The sequence below is a fragment of the Diadema setosum genome, chromosome 14 (genome assembly GCF_964275005.1).
Source record: "Diadema setosum chromosome 14, eeDiaSeto1, whole genome shotgun sequence".
NCBI classification, from domain to species: Eukaryota; Metazoa; Echinodermata; class Echinoidea; order Diadematoida; family Diadematidae; genus Diadema; species Diadema setosum.
This window is the reverse complement of record NC_092698.1, coordinates 26630421-26657630: the sequence shown is the minus strand read 5'-3', so window position 1 is coordinate 26657630 and position 27210 is coordinate 26630421. Positions and strand designations below refer to the sequence as shown.

General features: G+C 38.8%; 1 protein-coding gene across 1 annotated transcript in view; it reads left to right on the top strand.

Annotated features, from left to right (window-relative positions):
- Positions 1 to 27210, top strand: part of LOC140237414 (uncharacterized) — a 144561-nt gene that overhangs the window by 52685 nt on the left and 64666 nt on the right. Inside the window, exons 14-26 of the mRNA XM_072317334.1 lie at positions 703 to 750; positions 1437 to 1548; positions 3096 to 3277; positions 3534 to 3650; positions 5276 to 5395; positions 9294 to 9413; positions 12712 to 12933; positions 14421 to 14443; positions 14579 to 14584; positions 15726 to 15770; positions 17081 to 17384; positions 24950 to 25202; positions 26129 to 26437. Coding sequence (XP_072173435.1) covers positions 703 to 750; positions 1437 to 1548; positions 3096 to 3277; positions 3534 to 3650; positions 5276 to 5395; positions 9294 to 9413; positions 12712 to 12933; positions 14421 to 14443; positions 14579 to 14584; positions 15726 to 15770; positions 17081 to 17384; positions 24950 to 25202; positions 26129 to 26437 — 1861 coding nt within the window. The remainder of the gene's footprint in view (positions 1 to 702; positions 751 to 1436; positions 1549 to 3095; positions 3278 to 3533; positions 3651 to 5275; positions 5396 to 9293; positions 9414 to 12711; positions 12934 to 14420; positions 14444 to 14578; positions 14585 to 15725; positions 15771 to 17080; positions 17385 to 24949; positions 25203 to 26128; positions 26438 to 27210) is intronic.

Genomic DNA, 27210 nt, shown 5'->3' with positions numbered 1-27210 from the left:
AACTTTCACTGATGTGTTCTACTAATATTGCTGCATTCTCTCAATCCTTATGTATATGAAGGTGGACTTATCCTTCAACTGTAGATTTTGAGTATCTGAGACACTACTTGTGTATTTTGCTGTCTTTTCAAAGTGTGGGAAGAAAATAAAATACCCCTAGTTCTCCAGAGAAAGAGTGGGAGAGAGGAAAAGTAAAATCTTCAGTAATGTGCACTTCTGGTGCAAAAGATTTGGCTGACCTATAGTAAGAAAGAGAGTTTTTTGAAGATCTTGAAGTTTTGCCAATGTGACTGTAAACTTCCCGCAGACTTCTTGCAAAACTTCCCATTCCAATGAGGTAATAGTTTTCCCCACCCCTGCCAAACTTCTTGATCGTTTGCCAGTGTGACCGCTAGAAACTTGAACTTTGCAATCTTTGTCATGTGACCAGTCCACCACCTGTTTTCGGGTGGTGCCTCAGAAGCGCACGGCTCTTGTGTTGTACATGTGTTCATCATTATGTCACAATCTGACCATGCCTGTTGTCTGCAGTACACACTTTATGTACGCTTTATGTGCAGCACAATTATGAAATCAGAAATACACTCTTGAAACCAGTAAAAAGTTCATAATTTTCTCCAAAAATTTCCTTCCCAGAGGAACATTATATTTTGAAGTTTTTCCTGTCTTACATTTTATTTTTTTCTATTTTTTATTTCAAAGCGGGAATTGAAGAGCAGTTTGTCCAGCAGACAGTCCACTAGGAAACAGGTAAGCTGATAGGTGTCTTTAGACATTTAAAAGAGATAGTGTAGTATTGGTTGAGGTGGGGATTCAGCTTTTAACTTTTTGCAAGGAACTTAGAAAACACTTCATGAAACATTAAAAAACATACAATTCCAAGAGGAATTCAAAGTTTATCTGATGAAAATTGGAAATGGCTATTATAGATATCCATATTACCTGTATCTCAGCCATTTCAAAACCTATTTTCATTGAATAAATGTTGTATTCCTCATAGATTTATATGTTCTTTCATATTTTATAAGAGGTTTCTCATTATCTCAAAAATTCATCATAAAAAAAAAGAAACATTGGAAACCTAAAACCCCATCACAACCAAAACTGTACCATCCCTTTCATAAACAATTAATTTCAGGAACCACATTTCTGTTTGTTTTTTTTTTCGTAAATTATTAATACCCTACTCATTCTTCATGTTTCATGAAGTAGATTGAAAAAAAAGTCCTTCAGATTCACTTTAAACTCTTTATGCAAGTTTCACAAGGACATAAACTTCTTAGGAGTGTCGACCATTTACCTGTTGAGAATGGGCTGATTTTAATACAACATGCATTTCCCATAGGCACTTTCCCAAGTATACTCGGGACTCGTCTTCAATGGGTTTTAAGGGATTCAGTGAGGTTACTGTCCAGTTTATATCTTCTCTTTTGCAGGAACCCCTCAGTCGACAAGCGACCGATGTTTCCATTGACAAGCCAGCCAAGCCAACGCCACCGCAGACACCAAAAGTCCTGGAACCTCCCACGCCAAAAACTATCAACAAAGGTAGGGTTTACAGGCTGTGTCAAATATGTGGAAATTTAAGAGCAAGTGGTGGAATGTGTGTATACAGTGGGATAGTCCTATCCAGGTGAAGATAGATGAACGCACAGCTCTGAAGTATTCCCTCATAGCAGTACGTGTGGATGAAAAGTTGCAAAACTGCAACATGTATTTTAGAAGTGTTTGAGACATAGAATAAACCTCACTTGTGCAATTCTATCTGAGGTACGTGTAAAACACTGGGTGTAGGGGTGTATGGTGTAGCTGTGACACACACAGAGCACTTTCTACTGATGATATCTTTGGGACTTATTTTCGGTCATCACTTTCAGTCCTGTACTGCCTTGAGAAAAATAAAAGATGTGCCACTTAATCACCTGCTCCCAGTTTGTAATAAGAATTTATTTCCATGGCCACCAAAGGTGCAATGAGTACATGTACTTGTTGGCATAGTTACCAAGAGACCAACGGCTGTATGTCCCCTGGGAAGGATTGGTTTGATTCAAGATTTGACCCTGTCATATATTCTTGTTTTAATTGAAGGTAGACATATCATAATGTGAAGCTTTTATATGAATGGATGCAGCTGTGTCAGGGTAGTACTAGTAGATGAATGACTACGTGGTTTGAATGTGACAACTGACATCACTTGAGTCCAGACAATGGAAATATCAAGTGCCACGTAGCACAACAGTCTCATTGGCTGTTTAAATAGCATTATAGTCATTTGGCAGCAGTTTCTTGTGCATCTGTAGTACTGGTAATCATTTGATGTCGTACAATATGTCCCCGAAATAATTACAATGGGACTCTCCACAATGATAACATTGAAAATAGTGAATCAATCCAAATGCAATTTCAAGGTATGAAACTATAACTGCATGGCCCACATCTTACAGAAAACCCCATCTGATTTGCTTCAATGATCAAAGAGAAATGAGGAGTTTTGCAGAGCATGTCAGGAATCCCTTTCCTCCAAGTTTTGTCCATTGTGCTCATACATCAGTTCCAAGAGCGTCCAAGTGCTATTAAACTTGGAAAAATCAGACCTATGACATACATTACAACGATCCACTTTTCTCTGTGACCACTTGACCAAATTGAAGGGGATTTTCTTCAAAATAGACCTCAGATGTTGTACTTTCAGACCCTAAAGTAGCATTTAGACAGTTTAATCATATTGGATGTAATCAGTGCGAAAATCCGATTATAATTTTTTTGGGGGACATACTGTATAGAAAGAGAGTGATCAAAAGTGATTTCTGCAGGAGTTGCAAGAGGGTTCATGGTTTCCTTTTTTGAGAAGAGTTGTTGACTGGTAATGTCCATGAGGTACACAGACTTGTTGGAACTGTTTCTGTTTGGAAAAACTATATTCTCACTTGCCTCAATTTTTCTGTTAATCCAACATTATGAAAAGAAAGGAGAATAAAAAAAAAAAACAAAAGCAGCAAGCTGTGATGGGGAAGATATGCATCTAAGTCATCCACTCTGTATCAAACTGCTTGTATTTGTTTTTATTATTATTATTTTTTGTTTGTTTGTGCTAGACCTGGATGACAGCTCGCGAACAAAGACTGGGACGCCAAAGCGTCCGGTGAGGAACAAGTCTAACCTGGAGCCGGTGCATGAAGTCCTCTTTGAGGAGAAGATCCCCATTGAGGATGAGGAGAGGTGGAGCAAGGTTCCCCCGGAGCAGCTTCCCTCAGCCTTCAAGCAGTACCGCAAGGAGGTCAGCACTTACAAAACCAGTTTTTTTTTTCCTTCTGTGTTTTTTGCCCAGTTGACATGAATCTTATATCAAAAAGCAGACGTATTTGAATCATAAGGGAACGATGTTGACTGAACTTTTGTGAATGAAGAAGAGACAGGGAAGAGATTCCGAATGATTGGACTCTCCCTTTTTAATCAGCACAATATATATCTTTTCATTATTTTTACCTGCAGTATTTTCAATTACTCCATGTTTTTGTCCTCTCCACCTCAAGGCTCTTTTCATTGTGCAAGGCCTCCAGCACCAGATCAAGACCAGCCAGGAGGAGACACACAAGAAGATCAAACAGCTTCGGGATCACGTCAAAGACAGCAAAGAGAAATGGGACAGGGTACGCGTCAATATGCTCTCTTCCTGTTTATATCGCCCACATACATGCCACACCAGTCATTAGTATCGAATTTTCAGCCTTGCAGTGAAACCTTACTGTGACCGCAAGAGACAGATTTAACATCTAAATGACTTTTGAAGCCAATATATAAATTTCCTTTCCTCTTACCTAAGAATGAGCCCCCCCCCCCCAAAAAAAAAAAAAAAAAATAACATAAAATAGAACTCAATAAAGGAACTGGTACTGAGGTCAATATGGAATGCTTCCTATGGCTTTTTCTGTCACAGCCTCAACTCAACAACAACTCCTTGATGGACTCTGCAACTTTGGTCACCACCTGAAAGTTTCCCTACACGTAACTTGTGCTCCCTTTTTCTGTTCGCTAGTGTTCTTTAAATCACTCGCACGTAATCAGAGCTATCGTTCTTCGTATGGTAAACATCATGCAAAAGAGACATCCCAGCAGATGAGCATTTGAATTTGACACATGCTCATGGCCATATGAACAAGTCAACATGCATTTTTGCAAACAGAGGAGTTTTGAAGAGGTGTATAGCTTGTGTTGAAGTTTCAGACCTGGTAGCAAAGGGAAAGAAGGGTAGCCCAGTTGAATTGATCTCCATTCACTGCCCACCAGGGTACAGTAGAAAACCACAAGAAGCACCAGCCTCTTGGAATAGAATGACCCATCTGCAAATTAATACAGTGTACACCTGCATCAAATGGTACACTCATTGGTCACATTTGACCCCTGTTGAGATTCTTTGACTGTGTGTGTACTTTGATACATACAGATCAGTGATAAAAAGCTCTACACAATCCGTTACAGGGATTTCCGAGTATATCCACGACGGGCCATCCAGCCTTCCCATTGCATGGCATCTCCATGCTACCAGGTCCTCAAAGTGAAAACGATGAGTCTTCACTTCAGCAAGGGCAGATCTAGGAATTCCTTGAAGAGGGGGCACCTTTGCAAACTTAAAGGAGGGCGCATGCATCCCTCCCCCAATTCTTTCTTTTTATTTCTTTTTATTTCTTTTGTCTTAACAAAAAAATAAATGGGGTGTGCGCCCCGTGCACTCCTCCCTGGATCTGCCACTGCTCTTCAGTATCTTTGAAGTGAAAACTGAATGCATCATTATTATTATAAGAAACTTCCAGGAAACACCATAGAACAGCAACAACAACAAATATAAAGATGATCCCAAATGCTAAATGCGAAGGGGGGCATTGTCACGTGAGTTTCTGAAATGGCGTAATGTTACTTTTAAAGACCTCATATCGTAGGGATTCGTAGCATGGGTAGGAGGACCTGGTTTGGATATATTTGAGAGTCCCCCGTAACAAATTGTGTACAGTTTTATCACAGATCTTGATGTTAAAGTATACACAAGGGCAAAGAATCTTGAGTGGGGTTAAGCATTGCCTACTGATGAGCGTACGTTTCGATGCACACATATATGTGATGACTTGTGGCTAATGGGTGCTATTCCTGGTTTTCAAATGCCCCCAGTGGGCAGCGAATTTCTTCTGACTACCCATTTTTCCCCATACTACCTGGGCTTTAAGTTACTTGCTGTGTGTGTGTTTGTGTATGCATGTCTTGCTTGCATTACTCACTCCAGGAGCGTCACGGCCTGATCAAGCAAGTCGACACAGCCAAGGAACTCCAGCAGGAGGCTGAGAAGGAGGCAGACGAGGCCATGGCTCAGCTGGAGACGTTCGTCCAGGAGCACGGCGAAACGGTGAGTCCACTCTCCTCTGGCATATACATTGTACACGTGCTCTTGCTTACTTGCAAAGTCCTATATCACGGAGCTGTCATTAACCCAATGAGGACAGGCTGATTTTGCTATAACACGTATTTCCCATAGACACTTGCCTGAGTATACTCCGTACTCGATCATCCTCAATGGGTGAACACAGCTGGAGTGTACTCACCAAGTGTGACTTCTGGCACCATTGTGAGGACAATATACCTGTATGCAGAATACTTTGTGTACTGTGGGTTGTATACTCTAGCAGGTACACCTGATAACCATTGGGACCTTCTTTTTTGTTAATTGATTTTGAATTGAATTTTTCCAAGGTCAAAGACAACAAAAACAATAACAACAAACCTTTAGATAGGGTCCACTATTCTGTTCTGCAGAATGTTTGATATTAATTCAAAGCGTAATATTCATATTTAACCGTTATATTTGCATGCCTAGCTCATATAATGATACCGCTTACTGCAAACTAGTTATTTGACTGTGCCCCGGCCGTATGTAGGTGTACTGAGAATTTGCCGTCTAAGAATTTCCCTACACATTGATTAGTTTGTTAAAAGCTGAAATACTGCATCTGTTGCAGAGATTACTGCTCACTGCTTTTCAAAGAGGAAGCCTGTTAAAAAAGCTTTGCGCAGTGTAGAAGAGGAGCGTGCAGGAGACAATAAGTCTTGTGTTTGCCAGTGGCCAATGATAAGCTCCTGTGATTAACCGCTAATGTGTATGCTGCAACCGCTTGGAGATTTTGTTGTTGTTGTTGTTGTCTTTGTAAGCTTACACACATGTAGTGTACGTTGCTTGGCAGTCATGAGTTTCGTAATATGGTGAAATGGCTTCTTTTGTCTAGACAATTTGATTGCTATGTGGCGGCATTTGCAGTTAGAAATACAAAGTCAGTATGTAGCCATGATTGCCAAAGAAGTGCTTCTTTTTCTTTTTTATTCTTTTTTTTTTTTTTGGGGGGGGTCTTTTTTGTTTTAGTCACTTTTGCTGTCATTGACATGCTCGCAAATATTGCATTCACAGAAGTGCACCAATGTGTATTGTATGTATTAGAACAGGCAATAAAGAGAGCGAAAATTTGTAGAAATGTGCAAACTGTTGGTAAATGCATTTAAAAGCAGTTTTGCTACAATGTACATCCAGCCCTTTGTGGAGGAATCTAAACACTGGAGTTATCTTAAGTTCTTTTATCCAGCAGTTCAAATTATTCTGACTCTGCTACTCATCAGGTGAACTGACCTGCAAAGTGATATTGAAAGATTGAAAGAATGCCAAACCTCCTTGAAATAAAGATGTAAATGTGAATACAAGTTTATTCCATTGTATGAATTGTGCAACTCCTCTTACTACAGTGCACTCCCATTCCAACGAACACGGTTATAACCAACTTTCGTTATAACGAAGTAAAAATTCTGGTCCCCAAATTATTGGCATTAAAGTCTATTGTACAAAATTCACTTATAACGAACACAGTTATAGCGAAATTTTCATTATAACGAAGTCTTTTCTGAGCCCCACTGACAAAGAAAAACAAAAGAAATGTACTCCATTATAACGAAATGCGGATCGCTTCCAAAAATACGTAGCGGAACAAGCATTTAGCGTCTATGCATGGACAAACACTTGACATCACTGTGTGCTTGCTCCGTGTGTCATGCAGTTTCCGAGGGGAACTTGCGTTATTGTATTAATACAATAATCTGAAATTAAATAAGGTTTGTTTTATTGTTCCGAAGGTTCTTTATTACAAAACACACAGATTCTGATATACACGTACCTAAATGTCCGCTAGTTCAGAAATTAAATAGGGTTTGTAATTATGAACATTTTGGCGTTACTTTAAAGGTTTGTTATTAATAGGGTTCATTAATCCGACAAAGAAATATGGTTCTTATTACGACGGTTCTTTAGTCCGAAAATGATAGGAATTCCAAAAATTCATTAATCAGTACATTAAAAAAAGTTTCGTTAATCCAAAAGTGAAAAAAGGTGAGTTCACTAACAAAACTTAGGAATTGCAAACCTTATAATCGTCTTAAGATAACTGAACCTTCTCAATAACTAACCTTTCTCATTTTTTGTTTTATTAACACACCTTCGGAATATTGAACCTTATTCAATTTTCGGATTAAAACACCTTCAGAACAATGAACCTTTTGAATAGTGATCCTTTCTCATTTCTTGATTTACAAACCTTAGGAATGGTGAACCTCATTTCGTTTTCCGATCAACGAACCTTTGGAAAACGAATACATTGTAATATATTCATATCTAAATTATGAACCTTCGGAATTCATAATGAATCTTCGGAAGAGTGATTGAGAAGCTTCAAATGAACAAACCTTCGGAATCCCGGGAATGGCGAAATTTCGGAATAAGGAGCCTTCGGAGTAACGAACTTTAGTAAGAAACAAACCTTTGGAATAGCGATCTGTAACCGAATCCTAAACCGTCATTTTCTATACATGCGTGACAATACAAACAACTTTATCTTCTATTCTAAATGTAATATTCAAACGAAATTAAAAAGGTACCATCCCATTTCACATAGCTTTCCAGTGTATGATGACTATTCAACAAACCAAGTATGATACATGCGTGGTTACCTTGTTTTCGTTATATATAATTGTATTTGTTCGGTTATACAAGTAACGAAAGAAAACTGCCGGTCCCGAGCATTTCATTATAATGGGAGTGCACTGTAGTATATTATCAAAAGTGTAATAGGGGGCTAGATAGTAAAGGTCAGGTCTCAAACAAAGGCCAGGATTTTCCATGGCTTCCCACATTTGTTTCTGGCTCCTCTGTTCATCAAACACTAAACATTGCAATGAGAGGAAGTCCTTTTCATATCATTTTACTCTCGAGATGTGTTTTTGTCTGGACGTACGTGTACAGGCTGTGTAGGTGTATTTTGTTTCAAGCAGAAAAGAATTCAGGCCTATTTTTGTCGACATGTCTGTTGTGTAAAGCAAGATGTTTTCATGTGCAGCAAAATGTGCTTTTATTCTCAGCAGATCAAACTACTGTACGAGCTGAAATTTTTGCAGTGGTTGAACTTTCACAAATTTTTATGAATTTCCATTAAACTGTGAAAATATCATATAAAAATGCATGAAAACAAACTTCCAAATTCTCATTTCTAAAGAAAAGAAAAAATCAGCCATGCCATCGCAATGTACCTATAGTAACTATGTAACTGTAAGTCTGTCTAGCATGCTGTGTGAGCCATGATGTACAAATAATGCAGCAATATCTGAGACTAACAACTTGTGAGTACAGCACTTTGAATGCAAAACAGGTGACTTGTTTGTGTTCGATGAATCACGCAGTAAAAACATTACTTACTTGTATGTCACTTGTTACCCTTTCTTAGATATTTCATGAAAGGTGAAGTTGCGATGAAATGACTACCATAGACCCTTGCAAGCATGAAACTTATGGTGTACAACACATTATAAAGTATAGCTATACATGAAAATTTCCATACACAAAAACTTAAACTTGTACAGTACTGTATTCCAAGTACATGTATACATCCCTCATACAACTACTTGTTATGTTTTTTAAAATCCACTGCATAGTATAGACAACAGAACAAGAACAACCAAAAAAGTAGAAAAAAAGAAAAGAAAAATGTGCATGGAAATGGAGGGGAGAGAGTAAAGTGGAAAGAAGCAGACAACAGACAAGTGTATTTGATAGATGAATATCTACAGCTTTAAAACATGAAGTTCTTTCCATCATATGATATTGGACAAGTCACAAACTCACACAATTATTCACAAAGGGAAGAATTAATGATTTTATTGCTTTAATAATGACTTAATTTTATTTTTTTAAAATTTCTTTAATGATTACTTTTCAGACAAAGAAGGGGATTAAAATGGAGCATAATGCCCTCAAGAAACTGACCCCCGAACAGCGAGCCAAATACCTTGGAGAGTTCAACCCAATGGACATGGTCAAACCAGTCCAGGAAGAAACGGTGAGTTGACCGTCTGCGGATGCATTTCTTTTGTACACACTCTTCAGACTGCTTATGCGCTACAGCAGTGCAGAATGTTTGGTCTGTTTTCCTCTCCATGTTGTTGTTGTTTTTTCCTTTTTTTTTTTGGAGGGGGGGGGGGGGGAGGGAGGGAACTCCATGAAAAACAGGACTATAGGTTGATAATATCCAGGTGTGGAATTGGCATCCAGAGTACTGTAAAAGTGGATATTTTTGCATTGATAATTTCTATGCGCTCTGCGTGGTAAGAGGAGATATGTGTGTTTTTAATTCCATGGAATCAAGACATTAATTACTGGAACAGATATGGCAAGCAAAAAATATTTTCGTGCTTTATTTTTTCACACAAGTTTCTGGTTGCACGAAAATGTCCACACCGCAATTATTTCCACATCTACAGTGCTTAGATATCAGCTCACTTTCTAATAGCATCTTCTTTCTGTTTCATTGTTTTATTCATGAACAGATAGATTACATATTAAATGTAAAGAAACTTTTAGTGATATTTATCATATGCTGTCTGGTATCTATTTTTGCAAAATTCCATGTGTGTGTGTGTGCCAAATTTAAATGTACTCTTGGGCCCCCAAAAAACAATATTTAAAGAGAGTGCGAGGAGGAGTGAGACGTGGAAAGGAACACCCTTCCATGTTTTTTTTTAAAGACTGCATAATCTTGTGTACCTTACGTTACACCCATGTGCTTCCCAAGCCTGAAGAGGCGGAGAAGGAAAAGGAGGGAGCGGTAGAAGGTAAGGATGGGAGTGGTGAGATGGAAGGAGGAAAGTGTGAAACAGAAACAGAAAAGAGTGACCAACCGGTCGAGAATGATGTTTCGCAGAGGGACGACGCTCCTCCAGAGGGAACGGAGAAGGAGAAGAAGGTGGAGGAGGAGGAGGAGGAGGAAAAGAAGGAGGAAGAAGAGGAGGCCATAGATGAAGAGCGGAAGTCGGTGGCGATTAACGTCGACCAGACCACACAGGTAGAGACAGTGGTGCTGGTGGAACAGGAGCAGCAGACCTCGCGGGTCCAATCCCGGGTTGCGTCCAGCGTGCCCCCAACCATACCGTCGGGCCTGGTAAGGAGGAGTGGCCCCTACCTTGCCGTTGAAGCGCACTGCACCCTAATGCTTGTCATGCTGTGTTTCACTGCCCATTGTGTCAACTAGATCGTGTTCATAACACTTTTCTCTGTTTTTGTTTTTGTTTTTCCTTTTTTTTTGCCATTGCTCCTGTTACATTATCTGGATTATTTAAGAATTTTTGTTTACTTTTCATTTGTCTTTTGTTTTGTTTTCTTTGGAACACCATGATAACAGTTTGTGAATTGTGATGAATGTGATTTATATTTTGCAAAGCATTGGTGCCACCGGTGGATGCATATGTTCCAGAATGCAATATTTATGTGTGTATACTCTGTTTGTGGCTATCATTCTCTTTTATTTTTTGCCATTCTATATACAGTTGTTTTCTCCCTGTCCCTGCATGTGACTTGCATTGCCCTTTTGTGCTGAAAAAAAAGAAAAAAAGAGTCTAATTGTCAGTTGACATAGTGTAAAAATGAACCCGCATTGCAAAACTTCCCCCAATTCACTTGAGTATTGTACTTCCCACTCGTCCTTAATAGAAAAAAAAAGTATGTTTTGGGGGCAGTGTTTTTATTTAAAAGATTTGCTGGGGTTTTTTTCCCCTGTTGCTATTAAAGGTAGGTAGTTAAGGACAATCATAGAGCTATCTAAATATCAAGGTTGGAATAATACATTTTAGTGAAAATAGTATTTATTTCAAGTTTTTGTAGACCTTTGTTCCATCCATGTGACATCTATTTCTCAATTTTTGTAGATTAAACACGAGGCAATCAAAAGTCTGCAGGAGAACCTGACAAGAATTTTTCCACAGTCAGTGACATCACTGACACTTTATTGTGTGCTCACAATATAGAGAGGAGGTCAGTGAACTTTGACAGTACCTTGAACTTCAACGCCCCCATTTCTCAAAGGTGACATTCCAAGAGTTCAGAATTTTCTGTCACTCGTTCGAGCTCGAGGAAAAATGGTTTGCAGTAATACCATGTGTACGTATAATGAACTGTTGCATGGTGAGAGGAAGACCGTAGAAAGAAGAGAGTGACAGTAGGAAGGGACGACTGTTCCTCAAACTTGATATACAAATTTACATCTGATTTTGATAAGTTATCATATTCTTCTTTTTTTTTTAAGCTGTGAGTCTCATATTTAAATGTCTGACCCTGTCTGAAAAATCTTATCTGACATGGTAACCATTTGCTAGTTTTGAAGGATGTAGGTCACACTAAGATGCCATGAGATAGAGAGAGGGATAGAGAGAGAGAATGAATGAGGTCATGGTACTGTACAAACTTGCGATGCTGTTGCAGATACCTGTAACTGGATAAACTGAATTGCTGCTCTATAGTGCAAATGTTCTGCATGCAAATCACTTTTGCATTTTTTTTTTTTTTTTTTACACCTCGTCACTGGATGATGGGGATCCATGGGCCATATGCTGTGTCTGCTGAGTGCGTCATGTTCTGCAAATCAGGCAGCATTTTCACATTCAGTTCCGTGATGGTGGAGTATCAACCATTCAGCAATGTTAAGCAGGAAATGTTTAACCGTACAGGGCAGTGTGTGCATATTCCTAGCTAGAGTTGTTCGCAAATTGATCTCTTGTGCCTTTCATAACTCTTGCCACTGTGTATGATATGTATTACAGGAGATGAGGTAGTAATGTTTCTTTATCAGTGAAGAGATATTAATTGTGATATTTCAAAATTATCCAATGCACTGATACATGCTCAATTGGGGGTAATTCCCACTTGTGGGCATAATGTCTTCTAAAGCCAAACATGCACCATGTCCGCTGTGCTACAGGTGTACATGTGAAATGCACTATCAAACAATGATTGTACAGGAACACTTTGTTTTGATTTTCTGTATTTCCATACCATTTGTTTGTGTTCCAGAGACCTGCCTATGACTTTTCAACATTGTAATTCTGTTCACTTTCATGTCTCCCTCAGTCGGATAGTACGTACAAGTGTAGATTGCATGAGGTGTCACTTGTCTCTGTCTGTAGAGTTCTCATATCACAGACATCTGTCATCAATCTATCACTTTCCTCTTCATTCCAAAACCTTTGTTCCTCCTGTAACCCACATTACACTCCTCCTGATGACATTCTCTCCTCACCTTGGCACATCACCCCCACCCCCACCCCCAACCCCCACCCCCCACCCGACCCATGATTCACAAACTCTAGAACCCCGAGCACCTGGAGTTGTTCCTGAAACTGAAGGCCACAGGAAAACTCAAGAGGATGTCGCCCTCCGCTCAGGAGGCACTCTTCAACTCGTCCGTAGGGAGAGAAGAGCTGAGAGAGGCGGTCTCCGTGGCGATATCCTGCAGGGATGAGGATGGGGGCGGGTTTGATGCCTCGGGAAATGACAGTGGGTGTGTCCGGGGGTCGGAAGACACTCCAGATGTAGGGGGCGAAAATGAAGCCATTGACTCGCATCCGCTGGATGGGCTGTCCGTAGCAACAGACTTGGTAACTTCACTTTGCTTTTGGCTGCCGTGCAAACTGGTATGCTGGCATATGGCGTGTGTCTAACCATTAGCAATAATGCTGCAATATTATGACTCTTGCTTTTCATGGGTTAGAGGGAACACTTTTTCAAATAGAAAGCTCTTTTTTTTTTCTTGAATGATATGAATGAAGTGACGGCAACAGATTGGGAAATATCTATATACAGTAAAGCACCGAAGAAGTTTATTGAGGAAAATTTAGTGTTAAAGGATATTCCAACATAGTATCATATCTTGATCTCAAATGGCCATTACTGTCTCAAAACCTTCATTTAATACTGTACCTTTTGTTTAGTTTTTTCTCTTTATATGTAAGGGACCAAAGTATGATACTTTTTGAAATATTTACTGCATGAATGAATCAAAGCCAGGTAGTTTCCTCAGTGCACCCTTAGCATGATGGAGGGATACAATATTCTTCAAGAGAAGGATGATATTCTTTGCTTTATACACAATCATGGTAGGAGAATCCTTTCAGTGCTTCTAGTGTCTGAGTACAAAAGTGGACTCCAATAAGGGGCCTTTTTTTTAATGACCAAGTTAGCCTACTCATGACAGTGAAAAGGGTAATATTAACTTTTGCAATGTTTGTATACTTGCGCTCATATTCTCATTTATCAGTTGCTTTTGTTCAAATAATTTTGCAGATCACTCATTATACCGTGTGGTCCGCATGCCCCTGCTGTAGACATTGCTGCTTCACCCCTAACTGTGTGTGCCCCGGTACTTGGTTATATTATACTTTCACAAACTCTTTCATGAGTTTCTGAAAATATCCCCCAATTCTGTATTACTGGAAGTTTGGCAGCCCACTCAAGGCATAACAGTGCCTCAATTCAATAGGATGGCTATAGTGACGCAAAAGGGATGGTAGAGAGATTAGAAAATTTGTATGCTTTGAGAGTTGGTTTCCAGACATCTGTGCTATCACAGCTGATGAAGAATTTGTTCAATCCAGCTATGTGTCTGAATCGGTAAATAAAGCACAGTAAAGGGTTAAATTGGCTCTGGCTAGCAGGTGCCAGGAGAGTTTGGTAGTGCATGAGGACTTTTCCCTGCTTGTCTGGCATTGGATGTCTGAGTTCCCCAGCAGGAGAGGAAGGAGTGCATGCTATGCTTTGCTGCAGTCATTCATTGCTCTCTGGTGTGATTGGCCCCAGTCCGACCCATTAATATTCCTGTGTGCTGTGGTGCTCCCCAGACGTGTACTTACACGTACAACCTGCAATGCTGCCAGTCATTTGCTTCCCTATTCATGTCTTCTTCACTAATATGAAGTCTTGCTTCTCAAATCCCTACCCCTTCCCTTCCTGGACATGCTTTTTGTTTTCATGGTTTCTATTAACCATTTCCACCCCCAAACCTCAGATTTGCTTGGTCTAGATTTTGTCTCCTCCTTTGCCGTTGTGGTCTGTCTTCATATGATACCGTTCATGTCTGTCCACAGCGTCTCTGGAGAATATGGTATTTTACAGCTGTCTACGCTGTATCTATTCTCTTTAGCCATGACATAAAAAAAAAGATAAAGTAAAGCTAGAAAGGGATGAGTAACAGAGCATGATGTATCCAAGTTTATCTTTTTCTTTGCTTTTTTTTTGTGTTTTTGCATTTGCATTTGCATTAACTCATTTCAATATGAACGAACTTGTGCTTTGTGATGCCAAATCGATTTGATTATTGTCCAGTAGTCTAACAGGATGTATTTTCTGTTTGCTACAGGCTGTATGAAATACCGGGAATGTGGGGCTAAATGTTTTTTTTTTTATTTTGTTGTTTGTTTCCTCAGCCAGTGATAATTATTTTTTCTTTACCCAACTAGTGAAACCAAATACCAAATTTCTTACCATTTGATTTTTGCTTTGTTACATTACTGCATGCATGATTTCCCCCCATATCACTTCTGTTTTTGTTGGTGTAGGTTCCAGGTCAGTGTGGAGGACCCAATAATGTATCACTCTTTCTACATCTAGGCTGCCAACTCTCAAACTGTCGGCATGAGGCTTACACAGTTTACTCAATTCTAACTGCCTCACTCTCAAACAAATCCTCACATGGAACCCCAAAAATATAAAAAGATGAGATTTAGGTGAATGCTGTGAGGAGGGGAGATTAGTGAAAGTAAAGTACATGAAAAGTGTTTTTGTCTTTTTTTGATACACAATGCATTAAATGTATGTTGCAGTTGCGAGAGTTTCATGCCGCCAAGAAAGTTTGCCGACTTTATTTTGCAGAAGTTTCAGGTCACAAATACTTCTGGCTTTGCAGTTATCAAATTTTGCATTAAAGTTACCTTGTGAAACACATTGTTAACAAACTGCCAGAATCTTTTGTTTGTTATCTGATATTTTGTAAGATAATTCAAGGGCAAGAAATGACCCATGTTGAATCACTTGACTTTTCAAGTCCACAAGACAGTCTTGAGACGTCATAAGTGACATTTTGTGTCGCAACTTTCTTGCTTTTTGGGGGGGGGGGTTTTGTTCTGTTTGTGTGATATGCGCTACGCTTTTGGGTGCTGGGGATCGCACTACAAAATGTAATCCTTATGTCTCTCCTTGCATTGACTTCATTGCTACTTGAGTCAGGGAGCTGATGAAGGAGTGAAAAACATGTTTTGATTTAAAAAAAAAATAGAAATAAAGCTTCTTGATTGGATTGAGCCAAAGAGAAAGACAACAAGAGATTGAGTTTCAAAGTAGTGTTTTGCAGATTGGAATCCACTATTTCAAAAAAGTGGAATAGATGTGCATCATTTGTATTTAAGAGTTCAGCATTTTGGTGCGCAGTCATACGTAGTTCGTCGTGATAAAGATTCTACCAAAAAAATAGAAAAAAAAAAGGCTTTTCAGGGTGACATTGTTTATGAGGATGTAGAAAAGCAATTACAGGAAAGCAAGAAGGAATTCATTTCTATTCTATGATCGTGTTTTGTAGAACACGTTTCGACAAAACTGCTGAGTAAAACTGTCTGTGTCCGATGGAAAAGCGTTTTGCAGTTTGACTTTTGTTTGAAGTCAATTGAATGTTGGTTTATTGATCTACTAATATTTCCATTCACTTTTCACCAGACATACAGTTTGTATGCAATGGTTTTTATGCCTCCGCCACAAAGTGTCGCCGGATGCATTATGTTTTCGGGTTGTCCGTCCTTCCGTCCGTCCGTCCTTCCGTCTGTCCGTAATGAATTTTGTGGACAGCGGAACTAAAAAACCATTTAAGGTATCCTTTGAGACTTGGTATGTATATGCATGAGTAGACAAAGTTTTGCCTATCGACTTTTGGGTGCACATGCTCAAGGTCAAAGGTCAAGGTCAAATGCTCAAAATTTCACTATTTCCCCCATATCTATGCAATGCCTGGAGTTTTTTTTCTTGAAACTTGGTGTATACATGTAATACCAAATAAAGATTCTCCAGAGAGAGTTTCATGTCATGAGGTCAAAGGTTACAATTCAAATTAGAATTACACTTTTTCTCCATACCTTGCAAGTTAATCAATGCATAGACTTATATAAAAAAGAGTAAAAAATGAAGTAAAAATTCTCAAATCCCCAAGTACCTGCGCTCTTTTAGGCACTATAGCCATCCATCCAATTAAACCTAGTTCAAGGAAAGTGAGCATTCAACACATTTGTGACAAACCTGTCATTCTAACATTTTGTCAATTATGTGAAACTCATCACACATTGTCAAGACATTGTAGTATAGACTTATTAGGAGAACCATGCGTTAAGGCGGAGGCATACCAGTTGCCATAGCAACCTTTCTAGTCAATGTGGTTTTGATGCGACTTTGAGAAAGCAATTCCACGGGTAACCAAAATTTTCAGGGATTTCACATCCTCATTAGTTTTCATGCAAAAATGACAAATTTTCCATCGCCATTTGAATTAAATTTTAATCTTGTAAGGTCTTCAGTCTTTGAAGGGAAGTGTGAAAACAGGGTCTGAGAGTGAGGAGTTGGAATACATGTCTATAAAATGCCATTGTGGGTTGTGATAGTAGATTTCTTGCATTTTTGTAACGTACTCTACAATAAACAGAGTAAGTCAGTAACTAGAGCGACGCAGAAGACTCCACAGAGGAAAACACCCGCAAAGCATCCCAAGAAACCACTCCGCAGTCGGCAGCGTGTCGGGACGAGGGCCAAAGGCAAAGAATCGCAGAAGAAGCCATCTGGGGGGATGACAGACGAGGTGGAGGACACAGGGCGGGACGACGGCGATCTTGCCGAAAATGGGGAAGAAGATATGGAGGAAGAACCACTGGTGTTTGAGGATTACGATGAGGACGTTATTGATGGTGAAGAGCTTGCAGAGCACTTTGAAAATCTGCTCGCATCAGGCTTGGTAAGCTGTTCAGCTTCGAGTGTTGCGGATGGAGGACAAGAATTAACAATCCACCTTGCATGCTTTGCGAATAAACCCAGCTCATCGCCATACTGATGAAATCTTGTATCATTGCTTTTAATATTCATATGAATATCACCTTTCTTTTTATCTGCTTTTGGTACAGCATGTGGAAATATTAACCCAGTGAAGAATTCTAACAATATCTATTTCAGTTAAATCTTACTTCAAATGAGGTCATCTTCCTTATGTCCAACAGAGTTTTTTTTTTTTTTTTTTCAAGCATTCCAATCACATAAAGTACACTTATTCAGATGTTTGCAGAATTGGAACAAATGGGGGACAATGATTATGGCACCTTTCTTGTGTCTGAAAATTTGACCGTCATTCTTGGTATTTACACGTTTCATGCATTTCAGTCTTTGAAGATCCACTTAAACTGATCCTTTATCTTAACACATATTGGGATCTGTGTGCAAGAAGCATGATGCAATCTCATCTACATTATTGTATTGGAGAAAGTGAATTTGAAGTAGATAAAAACACATTTGTAAAAAATATTTTTCCTGTCATTGCTGATGCAGACTGTCCAAACAGAGAGAGAGAGAGAGAGGAAAAAAAAGGAATAAGAGAAATCACCATCTAGAACATATTGTATGCAAAGCAAACAAGCCCATATAGTAGTGTACAGATGTATCTCCTGTAGAGAAGGAAGGATAAGTGTTTTGTCGTTGTATTCTGAATTTGAACCTTGATTATGACATTTGCTATTGAAGCCATCTATGTCCTGTCATAATGAAATACATTTAATTAATCAAACAGCCTTCTGCAAGATAATGATCACATGTCTTTACACAAGTCACTCTCAAGATTTTTTCCTTTTTTTTTTTTCTCCCACGTCATGACGCACTATCTAAATCCGCAGTCCAGTCTTGCAGTTTGCAAACCATCCATATAGATTTTGAATTTGTATGAGATAAACAGATTTCAGATATATCCCAGAAAATTGAGACATTTTCCATCCAAAAATCAAACTGACAATGACTGACTACATGCAGTTTGCCCTGAGTGAACTGTAATTCATCAGGCATGTGTATTATTGAACAGAAATGAAGGATAGCTCATGCATGTCATTACAGGGGCGGATCCAGGAATTCTGTAAAGAGGGGGCATGTTAACAAAATTAAGGGGGGGGGGGGCACCAGCACCCCTCCCCATTTTTACTTTTGATTTCTTTTGTTTCAACAAAAAATAAAGGGGGGGGGGTGTGCCCGCGGTGCTGTCCTCCTGGATCTACCACTGCATTATGATATCTTCTTTCTTTGACATAGTGTAGTGAAAAAAAAAAAATAAAGTTGTAACTAAAAGTTTGTGAAGCACCATGATATGGGGGGGGGGGGTGTAGTAGAAACTAACTCATATGAAATGTTCTAATTATCATAATGAATACTATGAATATTCATGGTACATACATTGTAGTGACAGCGAGTTTGAATGAATTTCGTGCACAAGTTGTTTTCTACAGGTATTTCATTAAATACTGCCCTCTCTAGTTTTCTGTTTTATTACAACTTCATGTATGGCCATGTGTGCGTCATGTCAGGGACAGGCATTCTAACATCAGTAACATGCCACAAATTTACTGGTATCCTTACATCATCATGTGTTTACACAGTGGATGCTTTTTAATGCTTTACATGCTATTTTTGATTTGTTTTTATTGTTACTTCAAGCACCTAAACTGGCTGCCTAAAGATATAATCTCTTTTGATATATGCACTATTTAATCCCTCATTTTCAGATGCATTTGCTACAATGTATATCTCTTTGATGTTTGCAGTACACAAACTAATAGTTGGTGCAGCATGATGAAGAAATAAAACTGGGAATGTTTGAAAAATTAGAGTGAAAGAGAGAGAAAAAAAAAAGAATGAATATATATATATATATATATAATATCAATTTATTATATATATATATATATATATGAATGAGAGAGAGTGAAAAGGAAGATACATTGATACAAGTGTTGGTGTTGGTGTCTTATTCTAGGTTTTCTAATGCCTTGTTTGATGTGTATTAATCCCATAAACAAGCTTCCCGCAGCAATGTTTAATATACTTCCATCTCTTGATATTACATGTTCCCATTACATTCAAAATGACGTGTTATTCTTCACAGTGTAACAGCTGTCATGGTATATCATAAATCATACTTTTTTTATTCTGTCCTGTGGCAAGTCTGATTTCTCTGATGCAGGTTGAATAAGATAGAAATGCCCATGACTTTGAGAATGCAACTAACAGCAGCATCTGAATTTCATTTCACTACAGTCTAGACTTAGGCTGCGTTTATCGAAAAATTTTCTGAGGCAGAATTATGATCCTAAATGCGTTTGAGGCATTTTCAGGGCTTGTGAGTAGATACACGCAACGCCGTTTTGAAATGCGTCTATATCTCAAGGTCAAATCCCAGCTGTTTCCGGTTGTGCTCTCTACCCATTATTTGTGTGTGACTGATGAGGCATGTTTGGCAGTATGCAGTTGACTGTTACTTCCCAGGTCATACGGTGCAAAGCAGCTTCACAGTGACACCGCTCGAATCGCAATTGTATGATGGTTAGATAAACGCAGCACCCTGATAATCGCGTTTCAAACCACGTTTGCAAACACAGTTCCAAACGCGTTTTGAAACGTGATTCTCTCTCTCAAGTTAGATAAACGCAGCCTTAACCCGTTGAGGACGAGTCCCCAGTGTACTCGGGCTAGTGTCTATGGGAAATGTTGTAGTAAAATCAGTCCATCCTCAACGGGTTTATAAATCAGTGCTCATTTCGAGGAATGAATGTGAAGCATGGAAAATATGCACAGACAGAATAACAATTATTTATAGACTTCCCAGTCAGTCATAAATCTAATTATGATTAGTGTTGTAATGGTGACTACTTATTTTGAGACATTTGTTACACCTCCACTTCACTCTTTTAAGCTCTTTCATCAACAGACACTAATCCACATCCAAACTTGACCAAGTTGTAAAGTTAGCAAGCCCAAGCAGGTGTACCAGTAGTTATGTGTCTCAGTTCAACTGGAATATCATGTTGACTTAATATGGATTAAGGGGATTAGGTAATCTCTGATCATTGATGATTAGTTACCATACATCTCTGCTGATCATTCCAGTCTGCGTGCAGTTCAGCAAACAAAGCACAGAGGGGATATGTAGCTTTTAAATACATTTTATTAATGACAAATCAGCACGGATGGAAAATTTTACCGGTACTCGATTCGACAGTGGCAATTTTCATTTTCTGTACAAGTCTGAGCTGCTAATCTAATAACAGTCTATCAAGATGAAAAGGATAACTAGTAGGAGAATACTAGTTGTCTGTTATTTCTTATTTTAGTATAGTGTATGTGTGTTGTATTGATTTGTCCCATTACACTTACAAAGTAACCCATAGTGTGATATATTCTGAAAGAAATTAAAAACAAAAAAATTGTGGTGTATTGCCCATTTCATTCCAGCATGAAGTGCTGTTATTGATTATATGATTCAATCTGTTGATTCATTTTTTTCTCTCTTTTTACTATAAAAAGCAGTTATTGCTCTGTTTTCTGTACTACATTATGGAAGTTATATTTGTTGCTCAAAAGTGCTGCTGAGCGAAGCAATACCTGGTGATATTTGTAATCACAATGGACTTTCAGCCTTATAATTTTCTGTTTTCTCGATCTGTGTTCAGAGCTCATCATGATTTTTGTTTTTGTTTTAATCCCCAGTCGATCCAAGAGCACCAAACTAGCAAATTCTTCTTTCTTCCTGTTCACTTCTAAATTGGAATGCATGAGCGAAGCAATACCTTGTGACATTTATTGATCATTATGAACCTTCAGCCTTGTAAAGCTCTACACGTACTTTGTGAACATTTACTCGACCGGTGTTCAGAACTCATCATGATTTTTTTTTTTTTTTCTGTTCTAATCCCCAGTCGAACCAAAGGGGCAAGGTTGTAAGCAGATGTAGATTACCAAACAAGCTAATTCTTCTTTCTCCTTGTTCACTTCTACATGGGAATTCATGAGTGAAGCAATAGGTTTATTTTAATCATATGTCGGGCCGTCAGCCTTGTAATTTTCTATTTTGTGAACATTTACTCGACCGGTGTTCAGAACTCATCATGATTTTTTTTTTTTTTCTAATCCGCAGTTGAACTAAAGGGGCAAGGTTGTTGGCAGATGTAGATTACCAAACAAGCTAATTCTTCTTTCTCCTTGTTCACTTCTACATGGGAATTCATGAGTGAAGCAATAGGTTTATTTTAATCATATGTCAGGCCGTCAGCCTTGTAATTTTCTATTTTGTGAACATTTACTCGACTGGTGTTCAGAACTCATCATGATTTTTTTTTTTTTTTCTGTTCTAATCCCCAGTCGAACCAGAGGGGCAAGGTTGTAAGCAGATGTAGATTACCAAACAAGCTAATTCTTCTTTCTCCTTGTTCACTTCTACATGGGAATTCATGAGTGAAGCAATAGGTTTATTTTAATCATATGTCGGGCCGTCAGCCTTGTAATTTTCTATTTTGTGAACATTTCCTCGACCGGTGTTCAGAACTCATTATGATTTTTTTTTTTCTAATCGCCAGTCGAACCAAAGGGGCAAGGTTGTAAGCAGATGTAGGGCTGCGTCCATGCGAAACTAGAATTGCGTTTCTAAACACGTTTAGTCGCTAAACGTGTTTAGTTGCGTTGCGTTCATGCGACTTTTCCATTTAAACGCGTTTCAACACGCCGATCTGAAACGCAGAAAAAAGGGCGTTTTAAATCATGATTCTGCCAGAATCACGATTGCCGAAACCGCATGAACGCAACCGTGATTTCAATCATGATTCTATGATGTCATTGTGCGCTGTGCGCATGCGTGTCTCATGGGGTATCTCACAGCTTATTGTTCTGTTCGCGTACTTGTGTACGTCTTATGAATCGTGTGTTTCGGTACCATACTTGCACTTGTTTATTTACATCAACACCATACACCGATTCTATAGTATCTAGCTGTTTAATATAATAATACATGTAATTACTCTCCGACTGAGTTGATAATAGTTATTATGGCTGCAGCGCTGTGTCTACCAAGGGAAAACAATTGGAGAGACGAAGAATTAAGATTATTAAGATTATTCCTCGATCTGTGGGCAGAGCCTGAATGCCACAGCTTATTGGAAAGTATTCACCAAAATAAAAACGTAAAGGCCTATAATAAACTGACTGATCAGTTGGCATAAGGAGGTCTACTGGCTCGAGTTGCAGAGACATGGTCAAACTGCGCAATGCGCTGCGCAATGGCAAACAACATTTATTAATCATTATGAACCTTCAGCCTCGTAAAGCTCTACACGTACTTTGTGAGCATTTACTTGACCGGTGTTCAGAACTCATCATGATTTTTTTTTTTCTGTTCTAATCCCCAGTCGAACCAAAGGGGCAAGGTTGTAAGCAGATGTAGAGTACCAAACAAGCTAATTCTTCTTTCTCCTTGTTCACTTCTACATGGGAATTCATGACTGAAGCAATAGGTGTACTTGGTGATACAAACATATTTTTAATCATATGTCGGGCCGTCAGCCTTGTAATTTTCTATTTTGTGAACATTTACTCGACCAGTGTTCAGAACTCATCATGATTTTGTTGTTGTTGTTGTTCTAATCCCCAGTCGAACCAAAGGGGCAAGGTTGTTGGCAGATGTAGATTACCAAACAAGCTAATTCTTCTTTCTCCTTCTTTCTACTTCTAGTAAAATGAGAATGCATGTCTCCAAAACAAATGATGCAGTGTGCTGCGGATCTGTCAAACTCCCATACAGTGTTTTAGCCACTCTGGTTGCAGGCAAACATGTGTCCTCTGGGTGTTGTACAAGGGGAGGCAATTAAGAGACCAGCGGCTTAACTTTGCAAAGCCTTGCCCTTTAACCCGTTGAGGACGGATTGATTTTGCTACAACACGCATTTCCCATAGACTCCTGCCCGAGTATGCTCGGGACTCGCCCTCAACGGGTTAAAAGAGATGAAGCTGTATTCTGAATGACATTTTTCTCAATGTCTTACAAAGCCATTTGTTTCTTTGGTTTATACCAGGTTGTCTCCTTGCCCAACTTTGTTCGATATTTGCATATAATCTAGAAGTAACATGATCTTTATTTCTATATTGATAAACGTGAGAAAACATATCATATGAAATTTACTGGTGTTAAATTTCACACAGTTTTCTTGTATTTTATGTATGTCTTCAAGCAAACCTTTTTACATTTTACATTTGGCAGGCATTATGATGGTCCATGGTGTTTTGAATGTAGACGCAAAAGCGCATAACAAATTAACAGTGTGAAATTCTTTTTGTTTGTTTCATATTTTTAACTTTGTTTTTTTGTTTGTGGGTGTTTGCGGGTTCATTTGATTTTATTTCACTAACAAAACAAAATTCACTTCAGTATTTCAGAAAATGATCGGTGTTTGATTATTTGCTTTGCTTCAGTCTATTCATCAGTATAGTTGTGTGCTTGTTTGTGTAATGGCCAGTCTGGTGTACAGTGTTGATCGTGAGTCTTTGATATTAATCTTACTTGACATTTGCAATCAATGTGCATTTCAGATTCTGTTCAGTGTATACACCGTGTTCACTCTTGCAATATTCACCATGTATATGATATTATCTTAATATACATGTACAGTGTTCATGTTGATATGAAATTGCAGTTATTTCAGAGCACCACTTTAAAGATATTATCTACATATCATGGTCTTTTTTATTAATAGACATTTTTCATTAAATGGCTGGATCGGGATATAACTCAAACCATGTTTCATTTACACTTTATATCTTCACATTCATTCAGCATTATATTATTAGGTGTACATAATTTAGCCAATTTCATATTCATTTCTGATTCTGAGATTTTAAAAAAAAAATGACCAAAGACATTGTATATTTATTACTTCATAACATTCCACACGCATCTATTTTAATTATCACAAGTTTTAATAAACATTACAGGATTATCTCTCCTTTATTTACTTTCTCTTTTTTGAGTGAGAGATTTGTTCTGTCAGTGTTGAAACATTATGAAAATTGGTCTATCATGACATACACATACAGCATCCTACTGACGTGATTTTGATAAGGCCAGTGCATATATATTCATGATATATGAAATTTTTCTGTATCGGTTATTCAATTACCTACTGTATTTCTGTGAAACAAATTAGAGCTACATGGTATTTATGGATAAAACAATATGACTCCGAATGACTGCTCATAAATTGTTTAATAGAGAAAAAGACCAGATGATTTATTTTTTTTTTTTTGGGGGGGGGGGGCGTAGTGTCAACTGACTGATTTATCTTTTTCGATTGTTTTCAATTTGTAGATAACAAAATTTATTCTAATTAAGCTGTATCTAAATTTTAGTTACTCACCTCAGGTTAACTGTTCAGTGTGTGTGCTATGTAGAGAATTGGACATGTAGCACCATTTCTCACTTACTGAGCACTGATCCTCATGTTGTAGGATGGGGAAGATGAGTTGCAACAGCGCCCTCTGTCGGCCAGCAGCCACCACAGCCAGCAGTCCCTGTACGAGAAGTTCCGGGCACAGCTGGAGCAGCGCAAGCTAGAGATGGTGGAGCGGCGGTCCAGGGCTACCTCCATGCACGGCTCCCTCCTCACCCCCAGGAGCCACGGCAGCAACAGGGAGCCGGCCCAGAGTCTCGCCTCCACCCGAGCCACCACGCCCCACGGGGATTACCCCTTCCCAGACGAAGGTGAAAAAACTTTGACAGGCTTTATGAAAACTGTGTAATAGTTGTGCTAACCTGCAAACAAGCACACAACCAAGCAAGTTTCATTACTTTATTGGACCATTTTTCATGGTGCAATTTCTTTTTTCGATGTTATTATTTGCATTTCATAAAAAATAGAACAACATTACACATTTCAAATATATTAATTTGTCATTGCCTAAGACTAAGACTAATGCTCCTTGAAAAAAAAAAAATAAATAAATAAAATACTGCCCCCTCTTCCATCTTGGCCCAAATAGTTTTAGCTGTTTTTTAACTAAAAAAATTCCCGGCAAAGAGAATTCTGTCAATTTCTTTATTCACTTCATTTATAGCTGACTCCTCCATTCATCAAGTGCACATCTAGATGATCATTCATGATGAATGCATTTACTCTGTGTGCTTATGTTTGATGTCTGTGGATGAAAGCAGCAAGCAGTACAGGAATGTTGTCAGAATAAAGAGATAAAGTGCTTGGTAATCAACACAGTGAGGTGCTGCATTTTCAGGGGATATCATTTGCATGGAGGATAACAAAGCCTTTTTCAGTTCTTTGCAGAGTATATTTCACAATTGTCAAGCAGTTGTACATTTCATTTTTTGTCCTGTGTGGGATAGAGGGTTTCATGACTAGACAAAGCAAGTATTAGCAATGCCTTAACCCGTTGAGGACTAGTACCGAGTACACTCGGGCAGGTGTGTATGGAAAATGCGTGCTGTAGCAACTTAGCTTGTCCTCAACGGGTTGAAAGAAAGTTTAATTACAAACATTATGGAACTTCCTCCTTTCAATTCTGCAATGCCTTCCTGGAAAAAAAAAACAAACACACACAAACAAACAAAAAACACACACAAATGGAATTATGACGTTGCCAATGAATAATGACGTGGGAACACAAACCATTCAGAGGATGGTGCAGATGTAGAGAAGAAGACGACAGCCGACAGCGCGACTCATCCCCACCCGCAGCGGGAGCAGCAGAGCGCCACCGTCAGCTTCCAGGAGCAGATGAGCCTGGCTCGGCTCAGCACCGCCGGCTACCAGGGGCGGGTCAGCTCCCACCTGGTCAGCAGGGCGCCCTCGGTGTCGGAGAGCGGCGTGTCCATGCAGGAGACCGACGGGGAGGACGAGGACGGTTACTACGGTGATGGGGAAGGAGAGGATGTGGCGAGGCTGGTGGCCACAGCCAAGTCCAGCGTAGGGCTGTTTCTGGAGGGTATGAGGAGGACAGTTTGCCGAGTGATTTGCACACAATGTCGTTCCCTTGCACTTGTGTCTGCCTTCCTAATTCGTGCACCAGGAATTAACATCCACAAGGCAGCGTGTTTGTCAAGCGTTTCACTCTTATTAACAGGAAGATCTGTAAGACATTTTTGAATCATAATTTCAGTCCATGAAATTACTAATTAAGATTAGAATGCTGTGTTGCACAATGAAACAAACAATAATGTGATAATTGATTGAGTTGCATAATGTATGTTTTTGATTAGTGCCATAATCATTATGCTACCTGAGAATTGAGTGATAATTTAATGTTGCCTGTGACTACAATTGTATGTTTTCAGATGTATGTTAAATTTCTCTTTGTACATGGTGTAGGTTGTGGACTCATTTTCTACTGGTACATGTTTGTACATTTAACATGAAATGAGTCAGAATTACAGAATTGCTTTTGACATTTGACTTTGCTTTTGACCTTCAGCTGTCCATATTCACAAGTTGGAAAAACTGGCACATCTGAAATGGAGAGTGATACATGTGTAACATATGTGACCCTGCACCTCAAAACAAACAAAAAGTCGCCAGACATGATTTTTTAGTTAAGACCATATTCTGAAAGAGCAGACTTTAAGCTTTAAAATGATGTATAACTCAAATCAAAAGGACTCTCCTAACCTATCTAAATATTGAAAAGAAAGCACAAACTCAGGAAAAGTGTGAACTGAGAAAAGAGGCTCTGAAGTACAGTGTCTATTCAAGCACTTAATC